General features: G+C 49.6%; 1 protein-coding gene across 1 annotated transcript in view; it reads left to right on the top strand.

The window, feature by feature from the left end:
* The first annotated feature begins 651 nt into the window (after positions 1-651).
* The window catches only part of LOC122368169 (protein phosphatase PP2A 55 kDa regulatory subunit-like), a 32,521-nt gene continuing 15,875 nt past the window's right edge, over positions 652-17,297 (top strand). Inside the window, exons 1-7 of the mRNA XM_043341862.1 lie at positions 652-814; positions 6,002-6,070; positions 7,051-7,314; positions 7,644-7,756; positions 9,596-9,773; positions 10,503-10,667; positions 12,980-13,146. Coding sequence (XP_043197797.1) covers positions 808-814; positions 6,002-6,070; positions 7,051-7,314; positions 7,644-7,756; positions 9,596-9,773; positions 10,503-10,667; positions 12,980-13,146 — 963 coding nt within the window. The 5' untranslated portion in view covers positions 652-807. The remainder of the gene's footprint in view (positions 815-6,001; positions 6,071-7,050; positions 7,315-7,643; positions 7,757-9,595; positions 9,774-10,502; positions 10,668-12,979; positions 13,147-17,297) is intronic.

Below are 17,297 nucleotides of genomic sequence, written 5' to 3' on the forward strand. Positions count from 1 at the left end.
TGGATTTCTGAAATCTCGATCGCGAGTCATGCCGTTTGCGGATAGGTCATAGCGTGTGCTAAGACCACCGACCACGGACCACGGTCGTAGAGCTAACTGGCAGCTAAGGCTTGGGCGGAACCATCTATTCCATCCGATGGGAAAATTCCGAGTAGGTGGCAGAATAAAGTCAAGTCCCAACCAATTACCATGTAAGGAAACGGCATGGCCCAAAACGACTTGGATTACCACACCTGGTGATTGGCGATTGCCTTTGCCTCGTTTCGTTCGGCCATGCCATTGAGTAGGTACATTGACATGGCGATCAAGCCGTTTTCGTGTACGCACCTCCTGACGGTCAATGCCACTGGGCCCGCCGAGTAACACCTGTCAAATACATGATTGGTAATAATGTCTATTTATTCCCTTTTTTGGAAGTGGGTAATCGCCTGAAACGCTGTGCGCCAATAATAGTAATGAAGGAGTCACATAAATGCGAACTCTGTCGATTCGTTCCCTCACATTGGTGTTCTTGAGAAAAAATTAAAGTAAAAGGGTACATCAAAACATTTGAATTATTATAAAATAATATTTCAAACAATGAATTTTTCTATTTTTTATTCATTGTTCGAAATTAGTCGGAAAATTGTTCATTACCGACTCCAAAGTATTTGTGTTTCCCCATCTCTAGATTGCCGCCATACTCTCTCTTCCTCGCCGCAGAATGTGCTAATAATGGAAGGGTGATATTTGCATGAGTTTTTCAACGGGTTTAGTGATTTATGTTTCTTTGATTTTCTTTATTTCAAATATTCCACCACTCTGGAAATGGCAGGTCAGTGAGCAATACTTACGGATCTATGATGATAAGGCGGGTGTGTTATTTTGAGACGAAAGTGGATAATTGTACATATGGGCTGTTTTTATTATATGCTGGGATTTTCCATGATTTGCATGATTTGCATTTGATTGAGGTTCCTTACTAAGTTATCTTTTCATGCCATTTGAATCATGTTACCACTTGGGCATGCCAGCTAAAAGGACTGCGTCTCGACACATGCTCGTATGCTGGCAAAGGCCTCAAATGTTGATTTGTAACAATTTCTTTTTGTCATGATGTTCTATTTGCTGAGGCATATATATTTTACATTGTTTCAGTGAAATTGGTCATTATATGATGGTGAGTATAGGAAAGGAATCATGGCCATAAAATGACACGGGTAGTTGGCGCACCCTCAAGCTCAAATCAGTCCCACGCACAAGGGGGAAAAGCTCAAAAAATTGAGCGCTCAAAATATTGAGCGTGTGACGTCAGAGGCTCCCATAGGCGTAATGCTGAGGGCTCAAAAAATTGAGCCGTTTCAGGAACACGTTTTGCAAAAGCAACTCGCAACACCTAGGGAGAAATGGCAACACCCTAGGAGAATCACTAATGATGCAAAACAGATTAGGCTTTCATATTTTTCACTGCTCAAGCTTCAATGATTGGGGGAACACCAATTTATAGGTCGAAATCTTACGGCATACCAGGATGACTTAAAAACAGGCCAATATTTATGTCGAAATTAAAGTTATTTTTTGTCCATTCACGTTTTTTACTAGGGTTCTGTTGGAAAGAGCATTTTTCATACTACCCAAAATGATTGCGACTCAATTTCACATTACCCATATCAGAGAATATTTTTCATTTGGCGGCGCCGTTTGTTTATTTCGTCGCGACGTCTCCGGTCGCGTGGTTGTCGTCGTCCTTGTGTTGAAGGTAAGTTTTTATCGTTTTAGTTATACTTAGATGTTAAAAGGTACTTTGAAAAGTTTGAATATGCTGTGATTTTAAATTTGGAAACACGTAAACGTCAATCAATTCACGTTTTCCTCGATTTACGTGCAGATAAGTAACTGTCGACGAAAGTGGCGCCATCCGATATGATGTTTTGAAGGAAGGAGACACACCATATTTACGTGAATTTTTTGTTTTTTAGTGGTCTAAGTGCTTCAAAGAGGCTGTCGATGTTTTCTTCACACAATTTTTCATTAGGTATGATGAGGTAAAAGGTAGTTTCAGTCTTAACTTTCATATAATTGACATTAAAACATATGATAGTGCACTGCTATCAGTGATTGAGTACCTTGATATTTGGCATTTCTTATTAATTTGAATGTATTCTCTATCCATTTGTCCTGATAGTAAGTGACAATACTCTGCCAATATGTTTCCACAGTTTTCACATTCATTTTCCAGTCCTTTACATAACATCACAATTTATTATCAACAAAACTCAACTCCTTCATTACTTCACAACACTGACAGCATGACAGACTGACAGTCAACTATTGTGTGTGTGAATGCTGAAACAGGATAGCCACTTTGCTGACTGGCTCATATGAAATAAGATAAAAATGATCCTTTATATCATTTCCATCTGGAGGATCGGAGTCAACGGAAAAGGAAGGCATCTTTCAAGCCTCAAGGTCTAGGCCGCCAGACGCCAGTCGGCAGTCACCACCAAATTTATAATAGATTAACTCATCATTATACTTTGAGACCCTTAGGTTACTGAATCGGCATCACATTTTCAGTTTCAATATAGTAAAGGTTTTTATTTGTATGATGTGAAATATTTTCCCGAATCAGAATTTAATTATCCCTAGGTACCTGGTAGAGGTTTCAGATTTAATGCTCATTGTTGGTGTGCAGTCAGGATTTTTTGACAGGTCCAGATAGGGAATCCTGAGCAATTTTATAGTAAAGTGGTCTCCTTATAATCACCACACATTTTATCAAAAGCATTTGCAGAATTCATTCAATGAAGAATTTTATCAATGTTGCACCCATTTCTTAGACGACCTAGGCTGCATCTTTTTTTAGTTCCTGTTGTATGACATATTTTTCATTTTGTTCCACTGCATAAAGAAAAAAATCGTTTGAGATCACCAAACAGCTTTTCTTTTTCTGGCAGGTCTGCACAACCAAGCGGTCGCTGGCGAGGACGTCGGCACTCGGGGCCGTCCCTGTGGGTAAGGTCATCTGCTCAGCCTTTGTGGAGATCAGCAAGACGTCACCAAGATGAAGACTTCGCTGGAGCAGAAGCTGCTGACCCGTGTCCGATCGGGCAGGTCATGCTCGACGGCACGAGCCACAACTTGAACGACTCGGTGACATCAACAACATGGTGGAGCAGGTGAATGAGTTTGGCAACGTATTGTGCGACTGCAAGAAGGGTTGTCTGCGTGTTCTGGCTGGCGGAGCGGCGACGCTGCGCAGTCTGTGCTGGCGGTGAGCAGCTGGCCGTGGTGACCGCGCGCGCCCACATGCGCCGACAACCTGTGCGGCTTCGACGGCCCCGGGACAGCCCGATGCCGCCCACTATGCGACGCCGACCGCGCACTGTCTGCACGGCCACATGGAGGTGTGCCCGCGCCTTTTGCCCGCACGCCGCTACCTCGCAGCTGGTCTGCAACCACGCCGTCGCCGCCTGTAGCCCGATAACAAAACGGCTGTCTGATAATGCCGCGTGTTCTTTGTGATGTGATAGGGTTGCTACTGCTGGTCTGAGACTCGATGTTTCCATTCGTCCTTTACATGTTAAGGATTTGATCATGATTAGCTTAGTCCGAGCTTAGGTCGTTTATATCATTTGTTATATGGCATATTTTGGATCAAAACAGTACGACACTGCCTCCTGCTTTTGTGATGTATGCTGGCAAGACGCAGGTTCCGGTCGCAGGTCACCCGGTTCCAATGTGGTCGGGGTGGCATGCGATAATGTGATGTTGTTTCGCTCGTCTCTGTGTTCCACACTTGATGATGTTTGTGAATCTAACCCACATTGTATAGTATTTGTTTGTTTGCGGCCGATGGCCTTGTAAGTTGTAACCGTGGCAATACAGTTTTTCCTGCTATAATTCTCCAATATTCAAGCGTGGGTGGATATCTTTCTGTATTCACGTATTCTCTTCTCCCAGTACAGTCAGAGAATATCAATACAGTATTCATACGGATTATTCAAGCCCTGTATAATTATTTGAGGTGTGCCGAATCCGAAAGGCGACCGATAAAACTACTAGCGGAAAATGTGACATGATGCCATGGGTTTGTGAAAAGTTTGGGTACCACGTAGCATTCAACTTCCTGCATTTCTGTTTCAACTCAGTTTAACGTATTTCAACGAACATAACATCAAAAATGGCAGCCAGTACCGGCTTCACCTGTCACGGAGAACGCTCAAAAAATTGAGTGTAGATGCTGGCAGGCACTCAATTTTTTGAGCGCCAGCTGACTGTCGTCTGTCGTGGCGCTCAATTTATTGAGTATCGCGGTCCCGAACGACAAGTGGCGCTCAAAAAGTTGAGCGTCTTTAGGGCATTTTCTTTCCAAAAACACCGATATAAATTATCACGGCGAGTGTTCGAGAAGAAACCTTGTTGCTCCCTCTTGCCATTGATACCTTATTTGGATACAATAGTTGCCGTAGTGTGACGCTAAAGGCATTGTAAAATACCATCGTTTCGCCTATTCCTTCATAATGGGGCCCGCTCAATTTTTTGAGCGCTCAATTTTTTGAGCTTTTCCCCCTTGTGCGTGGGACTGAAATAAACAAACACAAGTGAAAAGGAATAATCATTTAATTCCACTTGTGTTTGTGATTCCCTTAAGTTCCTACCTTTCAGTTTTTTTTGCTATAATTCAGCATTTGAGCTTCATAAGGGTCATCACTATGACAACCAGTTTTCTGTTTGTTCATTTAATATCCCACTACATAATTATGAATAAATCTCTACGTACATTTTTTGCATTAGTTCAGTATGCTATCAAGCACAACCAAGTGTGAATGGTTAAAATAAATAAGACTTCTCTAGCTTTTGGTAAAAAGTAAGCATTTTTAAGGCAAAGTTACCTACAACAATTAACAACCATGTGGATAGGTTAAAAATGAAGACATCTTTAAGATACACTAAAACTTCTGGATTTAGTAGAAACCCGCTAGGAGAAGCGTATCCTTAAAGATGTCAATTGAAACTAATTCTGTAAAATCCAGGGGATCAAATTATAGAAAGTATGGCTCTTAATTATTAATTAAAAGTTGGTCACTTGTGCATGTCAAAAGCTGCACATTTCCCCCTTCATGTAATTTAAGAAATATATTTTATATTGGCTTGGTAATCCACCTGCAGAAGGCTTGATGCATGGAAGAAAGTGTTTGTAAGAGCCTATTTAAGTATGAAAAGTTTGCAATATGCTTTTCCTCTCTGAAGTTTTTTATAGGATTACTCTATGTATTGATAGATGAATATTATTCTTATGTACCAGTTTTTTTCCTTTGCAAATATCTGATCTCATTTACCACACCAAGTACGTTACTTGCACCACTGTGTTAAGTGTTTTTTTGTACAGTTTTTTTAAATACTCTTTTTACTTATTGTTTAGGGCACTGTTACCATTCCCATGGAATCAACAGTGTTTGTTCTGGGGGTTCTCACATTTCTTTGTATTTCTGAACCTACATGGGAGTGAAAGTGTATAGCAACCTTATCCTGCAAAATCAGATGCTATTGCTGATGTTGGTGTAGTTGTTGGCTTCTTTTTATCATTCTCTGGAGTGAAATTGCAAGGTGTATGTATTGTAAAGAATTTGTGGTTTGCTGTTTCTTTTTTTCTTTTTTTTTGGTGGAAGGAGATGGCATCAATTTAACAAATGCTTTGATGCCAGGAATTGACTCTTGCTGATTTATGATCATTGTAGTTTATTGTAAAGCTGTTATAGGTTTGGGTAGTTTAGACTAGGTCCAGCCAATGGTCTTCTTGTGTCCAAATCAGTTCATTGTGGTAAGAAGTGTCATGTGAAGATGTTGGTGTGTTAATTTCTGCTTTCACAAAATCATGGTTTTTCCTTTTCCCCACTCCCACTGACTTATTTTCCTCATTCCAGGGTGGTAGTGGCGACATTTTGCACTCTCAATGATGTACTTCTGTTATCCCAGGGGTGATGGTATTCCACACTGACACACTGCTCTCTGATTTCAGGGGGTGGTGGCATTCCCCAGTGGTGTTTTTCACAAGTGAAGGGAACACTAGAGGATGAGATTCATGATGGTAAGTACCAGCAGCTGACTGCCAGACAGCTGAGTTCATCTTCACAGTTCATTTGTTGTGTTTTACTCAGCAATTTGTCGAGACTAATGCTGTATGCTCAAAATTGTAGTGTTCATTCCTCAAGCATTTAATCTGTAATTGTTTAGTAAACAATCAGACTTTTTGTGATGCTCTCTGAAGGGACGCTGGTGACCATCGTAGTCCGGGCGCCCCTCGACAATTCCCAGCCCATATCATTATTATTATTATCATCATCATCATCTGAAGCACAATAAATGTTGACTTTTGGTACTGTTTATGTGTAGCATTGTGACAATATGTTGGTGGCTATAATTGGTGGGTGCTGTGCCAATCTTCTCCCCAGCTGTGGTGTGTAGTGCATTGAAGAAGGTACAGCCCCCTAACAGGACGGACATTTTCCGTTCCAAGCCATCACACCTCCCTGTAACACAGGCTGAAATCCAGCCTCTATCTTGTCGCCAAAATATCCCCACCACTGCCAGAATGCCAGTCCTCCAGTGTAGAGAGTCGCCTGGTCCCCGACTGACAGACTGTACTCTGTCTGGTGGTACCGCATTCCGAACGACCGCTGACGCCTCGACCCAATCCGTCACTGGCCACCTGGTGGTGACCCAGTACAACACCACTCTGACCTTTCGCTAGCTGTGCTCTGACCCCGGCAGCATTGATTATTGCTGACGGGACGGACAGTGGCAGTGACGAGCGCCCGCGACTTGCAGCCTGTCTGTGCCTATTCCTTCCTGTTTGTGGCTGATCTGTGGCATCCAGACTGCCCCTGCCCATAGCTGCTCTTCATGACTGGTTAGGCTGACCTTTAGTGCTCTGCTGACCCGGCCCTATCTTCGACTGACCTTTCTTCCACGCTCCCTCCCATGACTGTGGCCGACCGTCATTGCCGCAACTCATCACATTTACCTGTACCACTCCATGCTAACCCACCCCTTCCTCGCTCTCCGCAGAGGACATCATCTCATGTATGGAGTTCGACCACGATGGTGAGCTGCTGGCTACGGGTGACAAGAGCGGCCGAGTGGTCATATTCCAGCGCGACCCGCAGTCCAAGACGCACAAGCCGCCTCGCGGCGAGTACAACGTCTACAGTACGTTCCAGTCACACACGGCGCGATTCGACTCGCTCAAGTCGCTCGACATCGAGGCGAAAATCAACAAGATCCGGTGGCTCAAGCGCAAGAACGCCGCCCACTTCTTGCTCTCGACAAATGGTGGGTAGAGAGGCGCGGATAAGGGATGGAGAGAGGGATATGGATGATAGGATCCGTGGCTCTGACGGTCAGACGGTAGAGGATGGACCGTCTCTAGAGAATATCGCGCGAGAGAGAAAGCAAGAGACAAGCCTGTGATCCGTGAATTTCAGTGGACTGCTAGAATGTCGATCATTTCAGGGTGGTGTGCCTAAGAATGACGATACTCTTCTACCAGGAATGAAATAATATTTTCCCTGATACACACCGTGTCGACTAGTGTATCGATTCTCACGACCGTGACCCATTATATAACCCTCAGGCGATAACCGTGTGCCCCTCGTTCACAGACAAAACAGTGAAGCTATGGAAGGTGTCTGAGCGGGACAAGCGGGAGGTGGGCTTCAACACGCGCGAGGACAGCGGCGTCCTCCGCGACTACAGCAGTATCACCTCACTCAAAGTACGTCCCGGCGGCCGGGCCGCGCGCTCAGCGCCTCCCCGGCGGTCGCCGCTGTTTGTGATGGCTGGTCTGGGAGAGAGGGCTGGTTTAGGTGGTGAGGGAGACTAGGGGGGCTGGAAGAGACTAGCAATGTAACTGATCTGATCATTGAATAGATCTGGATAAAAAGGAGGGGTGTGATAGTAACTGGTAATGCCGATAACTGCCACCTGCCTTTACTGGGTGGTGGAAAGCGGCTCTCTGAAAACTGCAGTGGAGTTCCTGTTGCTGTCCATTGCCTGTATTTTATCCCCACGTTGTCTTAGCTAATTCGCCTTTTCTCGAAGTTCTGAATTCTTAGCCTTTAAGACCCTGCTGGTCTGTTGAGAGAGCATTTAGACTAGGATTTGCGAACTTTCCTTTGTGAGGAGCGGGGTCTTTTCACTAGCGCCAGTCTTGTGAAAGTTAAAGCACGTCACCGCCTTTTGTTACGGCAGTGCTCAGTGAAGCGATCTTTATAACGGCCAACCTTTTATTTCTGATAAAGAGAGAGAGTTGAAAAGAACAGCAAGAAATATTGAGCTGCGATCTATCGGCGAAAAGTCTCAATTCATCACCTTTTTTATTGTCCTGTTAGGTAGCTTTTTCATAATGTTCATTTTTGAAATGTCAAATCGTTATCCTTTACCATCAGGAATGGTCAGAAATTTGTGAAATCAGCGTTTATCGATACGAAGTCTCGTATAATTGTTTTATTGCGATGGCAATCACCAACCGGCGCCTTTTTGTTCATTAGTCGTGTCTGCACTATAGAAACCCGTGTTTTTCCATCACTGTAGCTATCTGTTTCAGTTGCCGTGCGTTGCGTTTTGATACGCACTGCTATTGGTTTTACTACAGCCTCAGCCCACATCTCGCAATCTCGCTATCTCTGGGCCGTGCATGTTTGGGCGATTAACCGGCGGTCTTGTTGCGCGGCACGCGGCACGAGTGAGCGCTGCAGACCGTGTGACGGAACGTCTAGACGGTGCTGCGGCCCGGTGCACACTGCACACACCCCACAGCTATTCTGCGACGGTACACAGTAGTCTACTCCGATACGGTCGGGTAGTGTACCCCTTAGTGCGTCATGGCTGGTTGACTGCCACTGGGCGGTGGGTTAGTGTAGCTGAGCTGTTTTGATCGCTGAAGTGGTCCTCTTATCGGTGAAAACAAGGAGGAAATGGTTTACAGTCGTTTGACTTCAATTAGCTCACGTAACACGTCCTGCCCTGCTGGTTATTTACCTTGTCAAACTATAAATGCGTGTGGTGATGGTATACTAAGTCCTCGCGGAAGTCATGCAGGGACGGGGATGATGCCCTGCCTCACTCGCAGCTATGATATACGATTTCAAAAGGCTCGCTTCGGCGTCAGTGTGCTGACGATGTTGTGTCAGTGAAGATTTGTCGCGGTGCCGTAAATTTTCTGAGCGCCCGGCTGGTGTCGATAGCTGCCAAGCTGTCAATCTCTGTCCTATTCGCCCCGGCGGTAGTCTCAGAGGTCGTCCTATCTGCGTCATTTTGTCGGTCAGATGTGTTAAAAATTTAAAGGGTATTGGGGAATTTAAGTCCTATTTCCCCGTCGGCACTACCACCGCGTGGGGTGGGCGGTGGCCGCTTGGGACTGTCTGTAACTTCCAGACATTTCCACTTGCGTGCGACGTGTCTGACCCATCCTGACCCCAACCCCTCCCTCACTTACCGCGGTGGCCACCAATTCCTGTCTGTGACCTGTGTTCACGTTGCACTCCTGCAGTTACCGCGTCGGGCGCCGATGACCCTCGTTTGTGACCCCTGCTGACCCGCCCCTCCCCCTCAGGTACCACGGTGGGCGCCGATGCGGCTGACGGTGAACGCGTGTCCGCGGCGGAAGTTCCGCAACGCCCACGTGTACCACATCAACTCCATCAGCGTCAACTCCGACCAGGAGACGTTCCTCTCCGCCGACGACCTGCGCATCAACCTCTGGCACCTCGAGGTCAACGACAAAAGCTTCAGTATCCTTTGCGACCGCCCGATGGCGCTGCCTGCCCGCCGAGGCAGGCGGAATGTGGAGAGGAAAATGCAGGATGGCTGGATCTCAGAATCACCCATTATGAAGATGAATTCTGTTTGATGGGATTGATGGAAGGGGATTGTAGGGCATTAAACAGGATCTTGGAAGGTTTCATTTCAGCCGGTTTTTCGTTGCTCGAAGTCGAACGTCAATTACTTTCAGAGCCCGTAGTTAGTTTGAAGATGGGCGAATTGAGAGGGATGCCAAAAGTGCTCTCTGTTTAAAAGTTATGCTTCACTGCTAAATCTAGGAAAAGATGCCCAGACAAGTGATCCAGCATAAGACGATATATATCTTTCAAATAATTCATTGTTCAAATTTGAGCCAGTGAGCATGAATCTTGCTTTAGTATTGTAATATTTTTGTCATTTACGTAAGTCTCTTTGTAAAGCATGCACGCAGTGTCAGCTTACCACCTCTACACCATATACAACAGCCACAGTCCTTTTCTATCTACCTAATTGAGCTTGGATTGCGGCCGCATTCACCGCACGATTGATTCATTCCCCCTCCTGAGCTAACCCCAGTAACACTTACCGTGTGTAAGACTGCCCTCCCTGCGTACCCCTCGGTCAGTGAACCGCTGTCCATCTCCCACCTCCTCCGTGACAGTCGTGACAGCCGTGACAGCGTGCGTTGGTTTCCTTAACCGTCCGCTGCGCGCTCTCAGACATTGTAGATATCAAGCCGAGCAATATGGAGGAGCTGACAGAGGTGATCACGGCGGCTGAGTTTCACCCCACCGAGTGCAACCTCTTTGTGTATAGTAGCAGCAAGGGCACCATCCGGTTATGTGATATGCGCCAAGCTGCCCTGTGTGATAAACATGCGAAAAGTGAGTACCGGGGGAGAGAGGGGGGCGGGTCCAAGGGATGTTCGTCGATAATTTACCAGCGACGGTTTTCGTTCGAGATTAGATTAGTTCTCAGCATTGTTTTTACTTTTTCCTGTTCTGAGAGTCGTGTAAATTAATCCCATTTGTCACTGATCGTAACAGATGGAACTTTTCAGCTGCCAATGTGTTGGTTGTATCAACTGGTGTTTTGCGTCGGTGACCCGTGCTGCATCTGCGAAGAGGCCCGTGTGTAATGTACGCTTAACTTTGTTGATTAATTATTTTTGTCTGCTGTCGACGTTTTACCCTTCCTTGTGGGGCGGGGCTTTTTCGCCTCCCTTTACATCTAAACCCGTCGTACTTTGCATCGTGTTGTATGTCTGTTCTCTAGTAACTGACCCGCTGACCTCACCCTGCTGGAATATCGGCTCTCGACATGGGTCAACATCGCTAAGTTCCCTCGTGATCGTGTCAGCCGTTGGGTGGCGCCGACATCCTCTCGTGGGCCGCTGGTATATGGCGGCATGGCTAGCCGCTGGGTGGTAGATGCCTTTCCGAGGGTTGGAGAGGATGGGCGCCTGCTAGCTGCATCTCTGCTGCCGTCTAGGTCCGGCGGTGGATCTCAGACACGGGCCAGGTCTAACCAGACCGGGCGGTGAGCTGCCGGCCTGTTGCCGGGTCTGGAGCCGGTGTAGGTACCGGTCGGACCGTGGGAAGGCGGCGTCTGACGCCCACCAGGCCGACAGGGCACCGACAGCTCCCCGCGCCGACCGGCCGTTCCCACAGCCCACCGGACAAATAGCCGAGAAATATGGCCCACTGTGTTTAACGGCGCCGTGACTCAGTGTGGCAGGCCGCAGCTGCTGCTGAAACGGCCGACAGCTTTGGTTTCTTGGTTGTTTGCGAGAAGAGTAGTCTCACTATTCCTGTGGCGTCCAGGAGGACATTGCTTGCAGCACCATGATGAGCTGCAACTTATGTGGAAGATGTAACTTGAGATGTAGCTCTACTTCTCGTCTGGCTAGTTTGGGAAACTCTAGTGTTATTTGGGATATCATCTCTGACAAATTGTAGTTGAATAACTATTAACTACTGACACCTGAAGCCAACATCCCATCACCAAGACCTTGTGGTTGACCTTGTACTGGTCGTGTACGTACAGTGTACAGTGTACAGCTGTAAGAGGTCCTTATTGGTGCGCTTTGCGACTCTAGGTTTGTTTGCTTCTTGATATGGATTGTCCCCGCTGCTGCATCACTTGAAGTGCACTGTATTCTGGGATGGGAAGCCATACATGACCGTTCACTGAATTGACGGCAATACCATATTTGCCGGGGATAAAACGGGACACGATCCCTCGGCTACATGCTACCGATAGTGTGGGTTGCATCAGGCAGCCGTTTTTGTTCGATGAAACGTCCATCGAAATTCGCCGCCGGTCGGGAACGGGTGCGCAATTTGCGCCTGGGTGCGGTGTCCTTGGCTGAAAGTGCCGCCGGGACGACGCTCGGAGCCGGCACAAATAAAGCCGTCAGCTAATTTGTGACCGTCCATGACTGGGGCGGCGACTCGGGCCGACTGTAAATGAACGCCGGCCGTTTGTGTGGCGAGGTGAAGCGCTCCGACTCTGTGCGACGGCGCAGATCTGTCAGTGACGGCCGGCCGTCGGCACCCGCCGGCGGACTGGCCGGCTCAAATCGGCGCCCGGGCGGGGCGGGGTGACCGTCTCCGACGGAGGGGCGTCCTCCGCCCGTATTGAGCGGCCCCGACTGGCAGAAAGTGGTTCATGGTCGCTCCGCTGGCCGCGTTATGACCGGCCGCCGGCCGCCGGCGGCGGCAACTGAAGCATGGCGGCTCGGCGGATCGGCCAACTGCAGTTGATGACCGCGATGCTGGGAAGGCAGACCGGCGAAAGAGGGCTGAAATGGTTGGTACAGAAAGGAGTGGATGTGCTGGTCTGACGTATACACCTCTCATTTACCGTCTTAGTTGAGTTTTAGTGTGTCTTAGATCACGGGACGTGACGTTTATGTCTCAGTGGATTATGTCCTATTTGTGTTCCTGTGGTGTTGATGAGACACATGAAGTCCACTTGTGGCTGTTGGACACTCAGGGAGACAGCTCGTGCCCCTCCCCGCCCTACGCTGTAGCGCCCCTCCTACCAACTTGGCTGACTGGCCCAGCCCGTGCCCTGACTGACCGAACATTTAATCTATCCCGTTCTGTTCCGCCCGGCCCTGCCCCTGTCATTACCCTAACGTACCCCTTCCACCCACCCGACTGACCTGCCCCGCCCTGACCGCCCGTCGCAGTGTTCGAGGGACCCGAGGACCCGTCGCGGAGCTTTTTCTCGGAGATCATCTCGAGCATCTCGGACGTGAAGTTCTCCAACTCGGGACGCTACATGATCTCGCGAGACTACCTGTCGGTGAACGTGTGGGACATGAAGATGGAGTCGAGGCCCATCGAGACGTACCAGGTAAGCGGGCCTGCGTCCCGAGAACACCCCTCTCTCCTCCATAAGAGCTCGACAAGCTTGGAAGCTTTTCAGGAAGAGTGAAGGATAGGGTGAATTCGCGGAGGCAGAAATAACCGGTCTTAAGTTGCAGGGATTGTCAAATGTCGGAATTTTACAAGCGGACCAAAATCGATTTGGTTTGGTGATATCCCAGAAACGACTTCAGATGCTCGGTCTGGGACGATTTTCAGAAGGACGCCAGACTGATTTGTTGCCTGGTTTCGTCTAATGTTAGCAATATTTTAGAGTCGACGGTGATGTCAAAATGGTCGGGATACATTGCTTATAAATGGGAGTGATTTGCATGATGTAAATTTATTCTACCCATTCAGACAATTCTCGGGTTAAGACAAGTGAGGTTGGATATAGCACTTCGCTTTGATGGGACACTTCCCGGCTCGGTCGAGTTGTGACATAAGAGATGGTAAGAATTAATTCAGCTAGTCCACAGGCTGCTTCGGTCCACACGAAATGAGTGCTTCTATTCCAGTCAGTAATAGTCTGTGTCCCAAATTTGCCAGTTTTGGGTGGGAAGTGTCATCCAATCGAAAATAATTTTCCATTCTCACCCCCAACTTTTCACAGCAATTTTTCGCTCCCAATTGTACCAATAAAGAGCACTTGCATGTACGTTTGCTGGCTGGCTTTCACCTACCTCCATATTCCATTAAATTATCTTATAAAGCAGCTCCCACGTCCTCCAACGTTCACAAATAAACTGATGATCCGTATTTTCCGCCTTTTTTGTGCCTTTCTCACTGGCAATTTTCCACTCTCAGCCCTTTTCGCAGTGAGGGATATCCCTCAGAGACCCAAGCCCGAATATAAGATTGAGACGCTGGTAATAGTTACTTGCTTTATTAGTGTTTCATTTAGTTTGTGCGCTTGGTCCGTCCGCTTTGGCGCAGAGTTGATGCGTCGATCGATCTAAACTGGCCGCCAATCTTTGGTTGATCCATGCAGCATCACCCCATCCCAGCCGTCCCAGACTGTGACTGTTTCCAGCTGAGGTTCCATGAGAAACGGCAACGCAGTCGTTTTATACATAGTTCATCTCCCGCAGTTGTTTCGCAACCGCCTATTTGACGTCTGCCGTGGTTGGTCCCATTATACCCAACGCCCCCACGTGTCCGGATAATCCGTCGGATCTGTATGCCGGTCTGCGATACCGGACGTCCGGCCCCTGACCCCGGCGGGCCGGCCGACGTCCTGTCAGAGGTCAGTGCCGTCCTCTCATCGTACCGGCACGTCGCCGCCGGCCCAGTTCCTTATCGTCGTCCGGGGACGGACCGTTTGTAGAGGCTACCCACCCGCTCTGGTTATTTACCGTCGCCGTGGGACTGATACGGTCGCTGGCTGTGCGGTACGACGGCCGCTGGGGACTGGCTGAGGGACCGCCGTCAGTCAGTGACACTCAGCGACCGGCGGAACAGTTCGGGAAGTCAGCCGTCGGCGATGGCTGGAGGTCTCCCTCGGGGTGTCGTCCCTCGGTCGGTTTCTGGGCTCAGCTCGGTCCGTCGACATTCGTCGGCCCACGGCGGGGTCTGTGACTACCGATCGGCACGTCCGGCGCCGGCGGGCACAGTCATGAGTTACCGGCGCCGCCTCCGCCGCCGCTGTCGTCTGGCGCGGCCCGGAACCGGGCGGGCCACCGGTCGGTCGGAGGGAACAGAAGAGTCGGAACCGGCGACCCTGGCCCCGGCCAGCCGGCGCCGAGCTGCTCCGAATGGCAGACGGTGGCGACTGGGTCAATTTATGGGGTGTCTCGCGCCCCGCTGGCCGACTTTTTCTGTCCATTTTGTCTGTCTGGAAACTGGCGACACCAAAATGGTAGCCGTTAGAAGAAATCTCTGGTGGTTATTGTGAGTTATCGGTGTTTATGTGGGGCGTTTCGCCACTAATTCTTCTTCGTTTGGTCTTTATTGTAGCTAAGGAAGAGTGAAACGTTTTATTAGGTGTTAAAAAGTGCGACATCAACGTAACGGATGGCCCAGATATTTTGGATCGCGGAGCAGAAAGCATTTTCTGGCGGAATATCCGCCGGTGTGGTTTTCTCCGGTACTCACTCGCTTCATTACCCGGCTCCCTGGGGACATTACTCGGCCCCATTGCCGCGGCTTCGCCTGCGCGCTGAACGCCAAGAACACTGGCCTAGAATAGCTTGGCAACGTCTAATTTGGGCGTGCCGCTTTTGTGAAATTATTTAATCCACCAGTATGATCCAACGAAAAGCGCTCTCTTCACGGACCTCTTTCAAAACGCTATTTTCGTTTATAAGCTCGGTCTCTTTAGATGTGGGCACCCGGGCTTTACTCCGTGCTATTTAAAACTGCTGTCATTTGAAACCTTTGAAGTCATGAAACTCATACGTCAGGTGGCCCGAAATACCATGCCGTCGCCCCCAAGCTGTGCCTGGCTGTGACAGGTCAGGTCCGCCCGGGCCGGCCACGTGACTTATGTCACAATGTTTTGTCGGGGGTGGACCGGATGCTTAGCTCTTGGACGGAATTTGTACGACTGGGGAGTGAAGCGATGTGGTGATGAAATTTCTCTCGTTTTCTGCAACTTTCAAATGTCAGTTTCATTGAAATGCCGGCTGACGATGACTAGCGCAGTCTGTGCGCTCTATGGTCTAAACCCAAGCATAATCTTTTATTAGCATCACTGTGTGATGTAGTGAATAGTATAATTGATCTGCCACATGCCATGCTGGTATTCTTGAACGTGTCGTATGTTTTCTTAGTAGCACTATCGCCCTTTCATAGTCTTCGCAGCTGTCAGTCAGTGCCACTCCACCCCGGACCTCTGTGCCTCTGGCCCTGCTCTGACACTCTGACATCCGGCAGGGGCGGGCTCTAATGCGGCCCGCGCCGCCGCCGTGGGCGGGTCTCAGCTCTATGCCGGTCCCTGGGGTGCATACTGAGCGCGCCCCCGCCCCGCCCGGTCGGCGGGCGGCGGCGGTCGACCGGGCGCACCGGCAGCTCCCGGGCGGCGCGCTCCCCCGGGCCGCCGGCCTGTCGTTGGCAAACATGTTTTGCAGCATCCGACAAAGTGCGGCCGAATTAGAGAAGTGGCGCACACCGGTGCCGGAGAGACGGCCGCTGGCGCATTGTGGCAGGTGGAGCCGGCATTGATCCGCGCTCAGAGTCGGCACGCGCCGGCCGGCCGGGCGGCAGCGGACCGCCGCCGCCGCTCCAAACTGCGGCTCGGTGCCGCAGGAAAACTGGGGAGACAGACGAGCTGCTGAGGCTCGCCGGCGGCGGGACACTCGACGGGAGATGCTCGACTAAACGAGTCGAGTGGGAACTGCGAGTCTCTCCGAACAGACGAGGGACTGACTTTGAAGTTTGTCGCATAACCAGAGTTCTGGTTCTGCACCGGTTACCCGCACACGCCTTTTCCGAACTGTACGGCAGTGGCGCCCTCACACAGCAAGCCGGTGGCGGGCTCTGGTGGATGCCGTCTCTCTCTCTCTCTCTCTCTCTCTCTCTCTCTCTCTCTCTCTCTCTCTCTCTCTCTCTCTCTCTCTCTCTCTCTCTCTCTCTCTCTCTTTCTCCCTCTCTCTCCCTTCTCTCTCTCTCCCTCTGCCTCTGCCTCTGTTTCCGCCTCTCTCTCTCTCTCGCTCTCTCTCTGTCTTTCTCTCTCTCTCCTCCCTCCCTCTCTCTACCATCGCCGGCGTCATCCTGTCCAGCCGCCGGTCGTTCCATCAGAGGTCCATTGGACTCCGTGAGGGGTAACTGCCGCTCTCATCTGGTCCACGAGCCAATGTGCCTGTCATGAGGCTCCTCGGCCTGCTGGCTGATACCTACTGTCGCCAACAGCGGCCACACACGGGGCCGGAATGGGGGATGATTCGTGTCCCATCGCGGCTGCTGGTCAGGTCGGACCACACTCTGACGGGATGAGGGTCGTGCTCGGACGGCTGAGATGTGTTCGGCTGATGCCTGACGACAGCCACAGGGCGGTGCCTGGGTTCTAACAGCGTGACTGACACGGTGGGGCTTGTCGGGCGGTGGTGGTGCCTGATTTCAAAGGAAGGAGGGAGGAAGGTAGGGAGGGGCCCTGTGCGTTCCGGAAAGTTTGGCTTTGAGTGGTCTTATCCGATTGGCTGA

This window comes from Amphibalanus amphitrite, unplaced genomic scaffold (genome assembly GCF_019059575.1).
Source record: "Amphibalanus amphitrite isolate SeventyFive unplaced genomic scaffold, NRLGWU_Aamphi_draft 000929F_arrow, whole genome shotgun sequence".
Lineage (NCBI taxonomy): Eukaryota > Metazoa > Arthropoda > Thecostraca > Balanomorpha > Balanidae > Amphibalanus > Amphibalanus amphitrite.